At 37.7% G+C, this 12350-nt stretch overlaps 1 protein-coding gene across 3 annotated transcripts in view; it reads right to left on the bottom strand.

Annotated features, from left to right (window-relative positions):
* vwc2 (von Willebrand factor C domain containing 2) overlaps positions 1-12350 on the bottom strand; it is a 90128-nt gene that overhangs the window by 35304 nt on the left and 42474 nt on the right. Inside the window, exon 4 of one of the 3 annotated variants that reach the window (XM_035403028.1) lies at positions 3056-3809. The exons of the other annotated variants lie outside the window; for them this stretch is intronic. Within the exon in view, the coding sequence (XP_035258919.1) occupies positions 3748-3809 (62 nt within the window). The 3' untranslated portion in view covers positions 3056-3747. Of the gene's footprint in view, positions 1-3055; positions 3810-12350 lie in introns of those variants that run through there. 3 annotated transcript variants of the gene reach the window in all.

Raw genomic sequence — 12350 nt, 5'->3', positions numbered from 1 at the left:
TTATGTATGGATGAAAAAAAAAATCACAAAATGCACAATACAAAGAGGTAGAGATAGAAAGATAGACTAAACCAATTTTGAATGGGTTGTCAAATGGTTTTTTGGATTTTTGTGTTCTGTAATAAGTCTGGGGAGCTCAGCTGTATAGAGTCTCAGGGCATATGTGTTCACCTGTCCTGGGCATATTAACACATTTGTGTCACTACAACAACATCATGACAGACAGCAGTGCATCACTTCATTTCCCCCAATGCCTCCCTGTCCCAGAATGCAGCGTGTGGTCCTTCAATTCTGATTCTCCACTCTAAGCCAAAGAAAAGGTGTGCAATTAAACTTCGTGCAATTTGTTGGAGGGAATTCATTTTGTGCCAGCTATTTCCAGAAGGCACTATACTAGTCTCTGCTACAACTACGTACTTAAAAAAACCACAAAATCAACATGGATATGGTGACTGCCTCAGTAAATGTCTTGATGGACTATGAGAAAGATTTTAAATATGACTTGAGTTCGACCATGACATTGCATTTTAATGATTTAAACATACATTTTCAGATCATCAACTGTGGTGCAAGGAAAAAAAGTTACATAATTATCCTGCAAGCAATGAGAGTACGAACTGCAACCAGCTGTTTATGTGCAGGTTTGAATATTCTTGAAGTGCCATCTGCTACGGTGAAGTAGCTTACTGATTATAATTCTAGAACTAGAAACAAACTTAGACTTAACCTGAACCTTAGACTTTTTCTGGAAAAATATGGCATTCAAACCTATGCATGCAAAGCACAATCAACTTGACTGCTCTGGCATTTTGCATGCTAAAGATAACTCTTTTTGGCTCACACAGAGTGAGTCAAGTGTGAAAGGTCTTGGTTTCATGAGTGACCGAAATCCAAGATCTCTCATGTGAACCAAGTGCAGGCTTTTCTGGCTTATCCTCCAGTACTCCACATTGATGTACACACTCTGAATGGTTGACTTGTGACATTTCTTAAGGTTGACTGAGTCTCTTAAATGGGAATGGGGGGATTCAAACATTTCCTCTTTGCACATTTTTTGCAAACAATGTGTCTCAAGTGGCCAACATGCAGCAAACTGATGGAAAGGATGCTGAAGACAGTGCTTTACAGTAGACAAAATTTAAATACAAGGCAAATAGCAAGAACACTAATAACGTGCTTGTACTCAAACAATTAAATTTGTAAAGAAATATACCCAAAGGACCAATTTTACAGTCAAACATTAGATGCTCTTTGAAAGTCTTTCTGACAGCACTTTGAAATCTCCAAAGTCTCTGCATGAATATTTATGCCCTCCAATATCTCTGTTTCGTTGAGACTGTGTGTTCCCCCAGCAACCCAACATCTCCCTTCTACCTTTTTGAAGTGCTTTTGGTTGCAACCCAGTGTTTATCACTCTTCACATTAGTATTGGCCCAATAGCGAGGCCTTCGAGTGAAATGTGCATACACCCACATTGCTTGCCAAGGATATGACCAGTCTAAGCCAGAGGTGAGAAAGCAGTAAAGGCAAAGATTTCACCATATGACCTCAGAAAATCAGCAGTTACAGTGAAGCAAAGTTACAATGATAAAACCTTGACATCTGTACTCTATGGGTATCCAGCGGAAAGTCAGGTGCATTATTGACACCCTTGATGCCAAAAATGAGGGTGAAAGGCTGAATAAAAGAGCTGATGAGTATAGCTAATGAGTCATATTTTATGCTCAAACTGAGAAAAGGATGTACTTTAATTCTAATACAAATTAAATTCATTAAAAATGTTGGTCTTGAGTAATACAGTAATACTTTTTTTATTCAAAATTATTAGCCAAAATTCTGCAATGAAATTCAACTAAAGTTCATATCAGTTTTAAGGAACTGTATTGTGGCCTTCCATTATTCCTGTTTTATTAAGGTATGATAAGGTAATGCGCATGTAAAATCCCTTTGTCTTACATTACCATTGGGAAATCCAAAAAACTATCTAATAAAAATGGACAGATGGTTGTTGACCTAAAGAATCAAGTACAGAAAATACATAAATAATTGAACATATCACTCAATTAAACATACCAGAGTTAGGGCAATGCTCAGAAATGTTCTAAGAGTTGCAAATCTGCCAGGAAGAGGATGCATGTTAATGTTGTCCCCACACATGGTGAGGAAGATGGTGGGGGAGGCAAAGGAGGACCCAAGGAACACAATCCATGAACTGAGGTTTAGTTGAATCTTGGGGCCGTCAAGTCTAAAAGTCAGCAATAAAACACCACCTCTCTACCAACAGGCTCTTTGGAAGGGTTGTATGAAGAAAGCTGAGAGCAACCAAAACATTCACACATCTGGACTTTGCCCACTGTCATTGAAACTATGACTGAAACCAAGAGCTATATTCAGTCCAGGAATGCAAATCCATGCATATCAAGGATCCGGAAAGGATCTGCAAGGAGAACTGGTACCAGATCCCTCAAATGTAAATGTGTTTGCCAACCTTATCAAACAATAAAGGAAAAGGCTTAGTACTGTTATTCTTGCCGGGGAGGCTGTCCCAAGTACTAATCACAGGGGTGCCATTAATCGTAAAGTCAATTTTTCTTTGGAAATAAATTTATAATCAGAAAAGTGTGTTTTTGGTTGATTCCACAGAATCATCAATAAAGTTCAATATTTTCCATGTGCAGAAATTACAATATATCTGAGTAATGGTGTTATTTGTTTTCTACCATTTTTTTCGTGAATCTTTGTGAAGGGTGCTTATGATTTTGGACATGATTGTAAATAAAAAGGTCTTTCAGAAACCAACTAATAAAAACAGCAACCAAAACAATAACACATCCATCCTGACTACTAGATGCAGTACCAAAAAATAACCACGAATGACAGATATTCTCTCAAATACAGTTCTATTGCTAAGACGAAATGAAGAAAGAATAAGCTATCGACGTGAAAAATAGACAGAAGCCATTAACATAATCAAAATTAGCAAAAACAAAGAAAAGTTTTTTTTTTTTTTTTTTTTTTTTACAATCAGAAGTAATGTGCATCTGTGAGAGCGAAATGGAGGAATGAATTTACTCCTAACACCAAAAAGCGTTATGGGATACTTGGACCACCGTACAAGCCGATATGCTCACCACAGATGTTCTTTGATATTCATGAACAACTGCCTGAGGTGGATGTTAGCAGTGCCTTTTGCTTTGATCTCTTCCTCTGGCCTTTCCTAAAGTGTCTCTTCGCATAAAGCATGAGCAGCTGATCTCTGACTATGTGTCATCCAGGAACACAAAATTGACTCCCAACCCCACTACTCAACCCAGATTATTTTGCTGTTTGCAACAAAGATCTGAAAGCTCAAGTGTCAGACCTATGTCGTTTCCATAGTGCGGCTATGCAAATACAAAAGGGCTGCCACTGCTGGTATTAACCTTTTTAAAGGTTGTCTCAATCCAGAACAGCATATGCTATATTTAGGACCATGGGTTTTTCCTGATTGCCTTTTTAAATCTGTAATTTTGTTCTCCAAAACAAATCTTCTGCAATACTTTATTAAACCACTTTTGAAGCAATTAACAAACTACAATACCTTGATCATCTCAATGAATCATTCAGTAGCCACAGGGGTGTCCAATCTTATCCAAGCAGGCCCCATGTGCGTACAAGTTGTTGACTGTACCCTAATAGTCTTTTCTTGTCTCCTTATCTCTTAATTTCTTCATTCCCCAGCAGGGCATACCCTAGCCTCCTCTTCTTCTAGTCCACTGCACAAAATATCAGTTGAGTGGATGAGCCAAGTCGTACAAGATGAGAGAAATCTGAAATGGGATTTAAGTTATAATTCTCCATGATAATGGAACATTTTACAAAAACAATTGAATCTAGAGAATCTGGTATCAACTATCTGAATGAGTTCAACTGAGTTTGATATGTCACATTTTCTTGCCGGGATAAATAAATAAATAAGGGGCAAGTTAGTACAATGGTTATAGAACAGCACAACAGGTGATTGACTCAGTTCCTAGAAGACTATATGCTTCATATTAGAAATTATGTAGTTCAAATATTGAAACATCAATTTCAGAAAAAAAACTGAATGTCATAATTGCAGTAGTTAATTGCACATATTTTTATATCCGTCATTTGTCTTTTCTGTAAATATTAGCCAATGGCTTGAATAATTCCTCAATTTGAGTGTCAGTGCTTAGCACTGACCAGTTTAGTCACTGCTTCATTGTCCTTGTTCAGGTCACATGACCTGATTTTTCATGCCCCTTCAGGTGATCTGATGTGCAAAACACTGCATTTCATGAAACAGTATAATATGCACTTTAAAATTTCACATTTATTTTTCAAGTACAGTATGAACCATTTTATTTTTTTCCATTGAAGTTGTTTCACTGGTCACAGATCAAACAAAGCGAGGGAGACCATGTAGATTTCTGATATAAACTTGAGAATACCACAAGGAATAATCTGAAAATCAATAAAATAATAAATTTAGATTAACAATGAATATCAGGCATGACAAATTTTAAAAGCTATCAATACATTTAACCAGCAATTTAACATGTCAACTAATTCTATTATCAGTGCTCAAACAACACACCACACTAGTATTATGATAATCATTTTTCTTTCAATATGAAAAGAACAGTATTTCTCATATGAAAGGCATAATGTTATGTTAAAAACATAAATAATTTTCTAGTTACCATTTGCAAAATGAAATTGTCAAACGAAGCAAGGTCAAGCTCATGGAAAAACTTCTACAGCTGCAGAGGATGACCGCAGTCCTACCATGGCTATTTGTGGTACCTTAGCAATTTATCCTGGCTGCTGTTTCAGGCTGCTCCTTTTGTTGCCACAACATTGTTAGTTGAAATTACTTGAGAAAAAACAGAGATCCAGTATTTGCAGCAAGTAATGGGGTAGGCCTAGAAAGCCAATTTTCTTTTTTAACACTGCCCATTGTAGTTGAATAAACATCAATAATTGATTAAGAAGATTGTGTCCTTAATATTATCTAGCTAATCTGGGGTTGGGGGTTGCGCTGTTAGAACCAACGTCAGACCAAGGAATCATTGACACCCTACTACTATAATTGGAGAGCGGCTTGTGTGTTTGTGTGTCCCACTATTCCTCCAATTCACATTTCTCCAATCCCTCCAAACTTGCCCCAAAAAAGTTTCAGGGGGCCGTTGTTTGCATACACTGTTTTTCATAATTTCATTTTTAATGTTAAAGAAATACTTGCCAGTTTTACTTTTTATTTTGCAATCTGGAACTACCGTACCAATGGTAACAGTCACACCACTGTAGGAGGGCTGGCCCCGCTTGGTACTTATTCACTGTTTTGGTACTTATTCACTGACCTGTGTGTTTTCTGGTCTCTTAAACTGTGAGCCTGCATGGAGAGTGGTGCTTTGCTACCGAGTTGTTTGTTTCGGCGCTGTTTTTGTGGTTTATAAAAATTGTAAATTGATTTGTAAATTCGACTTTCGTCTCCGACCCGTAAGTGGAACATTACACCACAGACGGTTCAGAACTGAAAACGCTGGAGAGGATCCATTCAAGACAGAGAGAGTTTTTTCGAAGAACGTTTGCATCATGGCTAAAAAGAAGCGCAAATCACTGTCACAAAGTCATGATGCCAAAAGCAAGAGATTGGCACGAGCTAGCGAATCTCCAGAGAAGTCAGGTAAGAATTCTGAAGTCTATTGCTGATTCACCATTTGGCGTTAGCATGCTAATAAACTACCTAGCTAGCTTTCATGCTTCTTGCGGTCAGCGCGGTCTACACGGTGCTGATTCACCGTCTACCGTTCGCATGCTAACAAAGAACCGAGCTAACTAAGGTGACCAGATTTCTGAAATTAAAACGGGACATTTCCAGTTCGGAGGTCAATATATCATTAAAATATCCAATGTTATTATCTATGAAATTAAAAAGGGGACAATTCCGGTTTCATGTATTTTGACCATGGTAACTGTTGTACTGTAATAAACTATGGTGCAGGCCGACTGCTAAAACTGGGTACTAAGTAAGTAACTTTGTAAACCGTGTCAGAAAATCATAGTTTACAGTACCATGGTGGGTGAAGCTATGGTAAACTATGGAACACACAATAAAGAAAATGGTCAAACACACAATAAAGAAAATAGTCAAAGTACAGTGCTTCAATACAGTGTATTTAATTATCTATACATACAAGACAGACAAGCAACACTATCGAGTTTTCTGCAGCAGTTTTCTCTAAAACTAGTGCGAGCAAGTAGTTAGTAGAAGAAGAAGAGTGATATGAAGCTGCTATACTGAGCAACCCCCTCTGTTGGCCAACACAAGCGCCATGGAGAGGCCTGGGGTACAGGGGCAAAAGTCCCAGGGCTCAGGGGAAGCTCAAGGACAACGGTTGCAATGACAAAAGGGCACTTTGTTCTAGTATGAATTAATTACTTACAAACTACTGTTTCATTTATCCCATCAATTACACAGACCAGACATTACCAGTCCATAGCTTTTTAACTAAACTAGCATGGATAAATAGCAAACTGAGTGTAACTTTTCACTATGTCGTATCTCTACTCAAAAAATTAATCGTTGGGCAGTGGTTGCACACAATATTATGTGACAAACTGATTAAGTTGAAGATGTCACCATAAGGCTACTTAATTATGGGCAATCACTGTCCAGAAAGTAAATCTAACAATTCTTCAATATGTAAGTCCAACCATTTATTTTCTGAGTCTAAATAGTAATATTGCATGCAACCACTATCCAACTTTCTTTGAGTGTAGTAGTGCTCCATAGCAGCGTTTCTCCACCCTGGTCCTGGTGACCAACTGTGTATGCTGGTTTTTGTTTCAACCGTAGTAACAAACTCTGTACTGTAATGAGTTAAATTAGTCATTGTTTTTAGTAAGACACTAGCTGTTCTTAATTAGACTTGTTACATCTATTGAAGGACAATTTACCCCCTTAAGCCACCTTATTCCAGAAATAGTGATGCATGCCATAAAAATAAATGTCCTATATTCACATCCCAGGAATTTCAATAGGTCAGACCAACTTATGCTTTCAATTACTATGCTGTACTATATGGCAAATAATTCCAAACTGAGAGAGGTTCATTTTTTAATTGATTCAATTACAAACTGACAGGTGAAATAGTTGGGTCCCGTTTTTGTGAAGACAGCGTGGAAGCCTGAAACCATCTGTGTAAAATGAATGGAGTTTACAGACAGCAAATGGCCAACCCTGCATTGTGTTAAAGTTAGTTTAACCACAAAATTGTCGTAAAACATAAACATATTTACAGCACCCTTAATTGTTCAAGAGATTATCTTTGACAAAAACCAGCATACTCAGCTTTAGATTTACACCATTATATGTTGGATATTGAAAGTGAAATTCCTTGCCTAAAATGGAACATATAAAATGCCCTGGTAAATTGTGTTAATATCAAGGAATATTTGATATTTATGTGACCATACCACAAACATTTGCATGCACAATTGTTTCTATATCATGAATGAACATGCTAAATGTAAAAAGTTCTCATTGGCCAGATTTCAGGTCAATCAGTCAGTGAGGAATACGCTGTAGGGAACAGGGATATAAACAGGATGAGAGTTTTAACCAATGAATTTTTTAAATGACATGCAATCTACCATCGATCGTGACCAATGTATTGGGCACTCCTGATATAGCTGTTTTTAAAATCGATGGGATGTCCTATAAATTACTGGGGTTTATAAACTGTTAAAGAAAAAAATGCTCATTTTCAATAAGCTGTGCAGCAGCCTATTTCATCATTTGCACAGAGGCATGAAGGCGCATGGATGTCTGCCATGGATGTCTCAAAATTTCTGACAAGGCTGGAGCTATTGAATAGATCAATTTGTGCAGCTTTCTTTGATACAGCATATGTAAAAATTATGTATCACACAAGCACAAAAGACACTGGGCCTTTGTTGATGCAATGTAGGCCTGATTTCACAATATCTAGATAATATTCAATGTTCAAACTAAGTAGGGATGCATGCTTGCTGGGAAGTGATAGGCCTATTCAGAGGGTAAGACTGATCACTGTGTGAATAAAGTAATACCGTTTCTTCCTTTTTTGAGAGAGAGAGAGAGTGAGAGAGAATGAGAGTAACAGAAGGTAATCAAAGAGTAGTGTAACAAGTTACCCCCACAGAAAAATAAGTGAAGTATGGTTATTACTTTTGAACTGAATTATGGGTGAAAAGGAATAAATGACATTTTTTAAGAAAAGGCCATGGAGAATTTGAACTAAAAATCATATTTCCCATTTATCTCATCCAGTACTATCTGGCTTATCCTAAGGTTTTGTGCAGTGGACTAAGAGAAATAGAGGAGGTTAGGGATTCTCGACAAGAGAACAAGAAACTTGCAGATTAGGAAAGACTACTGGGATGCAGCCTTTGTTCTAGGCCTGCAGTACAACACTTGACTCAATAAATTAACTAATTGTGGTCTTTAATCAAAAATGTGATTAGTTAAATCAGATGGTTTACTGCTATGCTAAAACAGAAACTTGCATCCACATCAGCTGCACTACTGGTTTAGAGACTTGTCCCATTGGGACTAAAAGCTTTCAATTGGTCCTGAATTGTATAACAAGTATCTGCTACTGCTTCCTGCTGATTCCTGCAATTAGAGTGACTATACAGTGATGTCCTGAGGATTGGCACTGAAATAAACATTTCTAGGTTACATGTAACATTTCCAGGTTACATGTTCATAAAAAACTCATGGCCCAGGTAAATCTATCATCACATTTGAAACCTTGGTTTATCCTGTATTACTGCTACTAAAATCCATTTTTGGTTTGTGAACCACAAAAGAGAACCATAGGACACACTAGCTAATTTGGTTTATAAAGGACATGCACCAACTGCTTATCCAGTCATTCCAAACCAGGGTGAGCAAGGCCTGTATCTTGTTTTGCAGTCTTTAGCCGTTTCCTCATATGAACTCCGGACAACGCCCGGAGAATCAGGTCCAGACATTGTCCGGAGTTGCCCTTTCACACATGTAGCACACAACAGGAGATTGTCCATGTCAGACACGTTCTCACCTACTGGAAATACTCCATTTGGTTTAGGCGAGGGGTGGCGCCTGGGTAGAGCGTGCAGGAGGCAGGAAATGATGCAAAAAGTACGTTGCAGAAATTGCAGTGTTTTGTTTACAGCACATCGAAGATGGCGGACGAGGCTACCGACTCATCCGTAATGATGACTGTTTTTGCATGTATGATGTAAAATAATAATGGGGCACTTGGGACTGGGGGTGACTCATTACTGAATTCCTGTGTGAGAATGTTGCAGGGTGTGGTATCTAAAGTTATGTTTCTAAGATTTCATTGTATATTTGTCTGCTAGTTGAATTGATATTATAAATTTGTGTCCTCAAAAAAGTGCAACTGAAACATTTCAGTGGCTTGTAGGAGAAATGGAGAGAAATAGGAGAGCCCTGCCATCCTTTGCCATGTGCAACACTGTCAACACTTATGTATCCCTGAGATCAAAGCATGATACTGTCCTGCACATAAGGGCTCTGGAGGCCAAATGTGATACATTCCTAGCCACCAACAAAATTAAGAGGAGAAAGGAAAGATTCATTGACGGGGGAAAAAGGTTCCCCTTCAATGCTCAAGCGATTGTGGAGTTTAAAGTAAGAGGTATGAGACTTTCCTACCACCCAGACTTAAATCAATATTACCTTATTCTTGAACAAAGCAGATGTAGCACAGTTGCAGTCCCTCCATTCCAAATATGGAATTACAGGCCTTTGGGGATCCATTTATCCCAGTAGTATTATTTTTTCTCATTTACCTAAAATAGATACAATCGTAATGACAAGAAACTCCTCCCCCAGTCTACTCTGGCACTTACAAAAGTATTGTCATCTGAGATGACACCCTACTTGTCTTTTGAAAGGGTACACAAAAGGTGCGGAGAAGACACAGGTGGTTTAAAATGTATTATCTGACAATAAGTTTATTAAATGTGGCAGATTATAGATTTAAAAAATATCAACATATCACCTCTGATGATAAACACAACTGCCTGGGAGGAACTCAAGGTATACTGATGGGATCAAATGAACTCTTACTCTATGCATAGTAATAAGTGCTCCTTGAGTTGACAAAGCAAATTCTAGAAAAACAATCCGCCAGCTCTACCTCTTCAGTTGTTTATAAACAAAGCATGAAGATAAAAACGAAAATACTCCACATAAAATAAAATGAGAGCTACCTAATCAGGATTACGTGCTCCTTTTATGAACAGTGAGAAAACTGTCATGTCATACAAGTGAGAATTTGATTAAGAAATTTCTGAATCCAGCTGTCTTAACAGTTAATGACCTTGTTCTATGTTCAGTGCTCTGAACTAATAATAATAATAATAATAATAATAATAATAATAATAATAATAATATAATTTTAGCAATTAGCAAGGAAAAGCGATTCATGTATTTATGTTGGTCAATCATAATAAATAATTTGTATTGGATGTCTATATTAATTTGTGTATTTTTTAAATAGTCCAACACAGGCTTTTGGGACAAAATAACTCTGCAGGTCAGGATCAATGAAACTTCAGTGGAGGACACTATGGATCAGAGGGCACTAGAATTTTTTTTGGTGAGACCCAGAAGAATGGCTGCACTGACATGCATGTTGTGAAGTAGCATGGCTGTTGTAAATGGATGTAATTACATTTGCTGCACTAAGTAGTAAAATGTGTGGTTAATAAATGTGTTGTATTAACAACAATGGCATGCAGTTTTTCATGTTTCGGTGATACATAATTGGGAGTCGGGCAAATACTTTGGGGAGGGGGGTCTTTGAGTTATTATTTTGCATTACTGAAGGTTGTATGAAGTATAGTAAAACTTATAGTCATTAAAATTAATACATGAAGTATAGCAAATTATGTTTTGAAATGAAAATATATAGTAATTTTTTTTAAATGCAAGTTTTCAAAGATATACATTGGCCAATTGGCAAACTTTAATTGTTTTCATTGTTTTGTAAAAATGGAACAAGGACAAGGAATCCCTATCACATCAGTAAAGAACAAAAGCAAAATACTTCCCTGTGATCACATCAATATTCATAAAAATCAAATGCACTGCTTCTGTGAAAAGCCTATAAAGCCTATAATATACTACTTTCTTGTGAGAACAGATTCAAACCACTTGCCAATAAAACCACCTGCAAATAAGTTATGCCCCTTTCACACAGAAGAAAAAAGGAGTTTTCGAGACAGCTTTGATACCGCACTTATGTCTGTGTGAACATGTTGCGACGGCTTTTAAAATTCCGCATCGAAAACGCCTCCCCCGTGTTTTCGAGGCGCCTCGACTACCGCATTTCTCCTGTGGGAACAGAAAGCAGCATCGATGACTGCTTTCTGGGCGGCATTCGAATTACGTTACAGATCTGTGTTCACACGCACCTATCTCTCAACCGAAAAAATGGCATACAGAGGAAATACCTGGACCCATTGAGAACGCAAAAACGAATAACGTAAAAAATGCGACCACTTGCACTTCAAAATGTAACATGTTTGTTCGTTTGTTTTTCGCTAACTTACAAGAAGATTGCAACGAAAATAAACAACAAGTAACGTTAAAGTTTTGGCCTACATCAAGTGTGTTACTATGGTAACGGAACATAGACAATTCATTCAGGAGAGTTGAGTTCTACTGTGCCTGAAAGGTAAAGACGGGTCGAATGCCGCATTACAAATTCTGTGGGAAAGGGAACCTGTTACCACATCAGAGGTGGCTCAGACGCGGTATTAGCTGTGTAAAAGGGGTACAAGTTGTATAATGTCTTTGGGACATTATTTTGGGATTTTTATCAACAAAAAATGTTTTTTATCCCAAAGGGCTAAAATAACATTGCAATCCATTAGAATAAAAAATACATACACCACACTGTGGTGCATGGATGAGTCTCACGCCCGTGGATCGAATCTGGCCCTTGCCAGTGCCGAATATGGCCGGTAGCTCTGTGATTACATCACCTATGGAATGGGAGCAGTCAGTTGGATTGGGTACCCACTGCATTTCTATATAGTGACCCCTGTTGGTCAATTGGGTTCCTGTAAATTGCAGTCAAAAGTGCATATGAAAGGTCTTCTTCTAAGTCCACTGTATGGGCCAGATTTACATACATAAAACTTACAGTGCAAATTGTGTGCTGACAAGGGTATGTTGGTGGGTTTGCAGTCTGCCTGAAATTAACATCTTATTTACTGAGGCTACAGCTAATTACACAATCAGTGAAGGGTACTGCCTTCTATTTGCATTTTATGTATGC

The sequence above is a fragment of the Anguilla anguilla genome, chromosome 1 (genome assembly GCF_013347855.1).
Source record: "Anguilla anguilla isolate fAngAng1 chromosome 1, fAngAng1.pri, whole genome shotgun sequence".
In the NCBI taxonomy this organism is placed as follows: Eukaryota; Metazoa; Chordata; class Actinopteri; order Anguilliformes; family Anguillidae; genus Anguilla; species Anguilla anguilla.
Note: the sequence above shows the minus strand (reverse complement) of the source record. Positions and strands in the feature narration are given on the sequence as shown.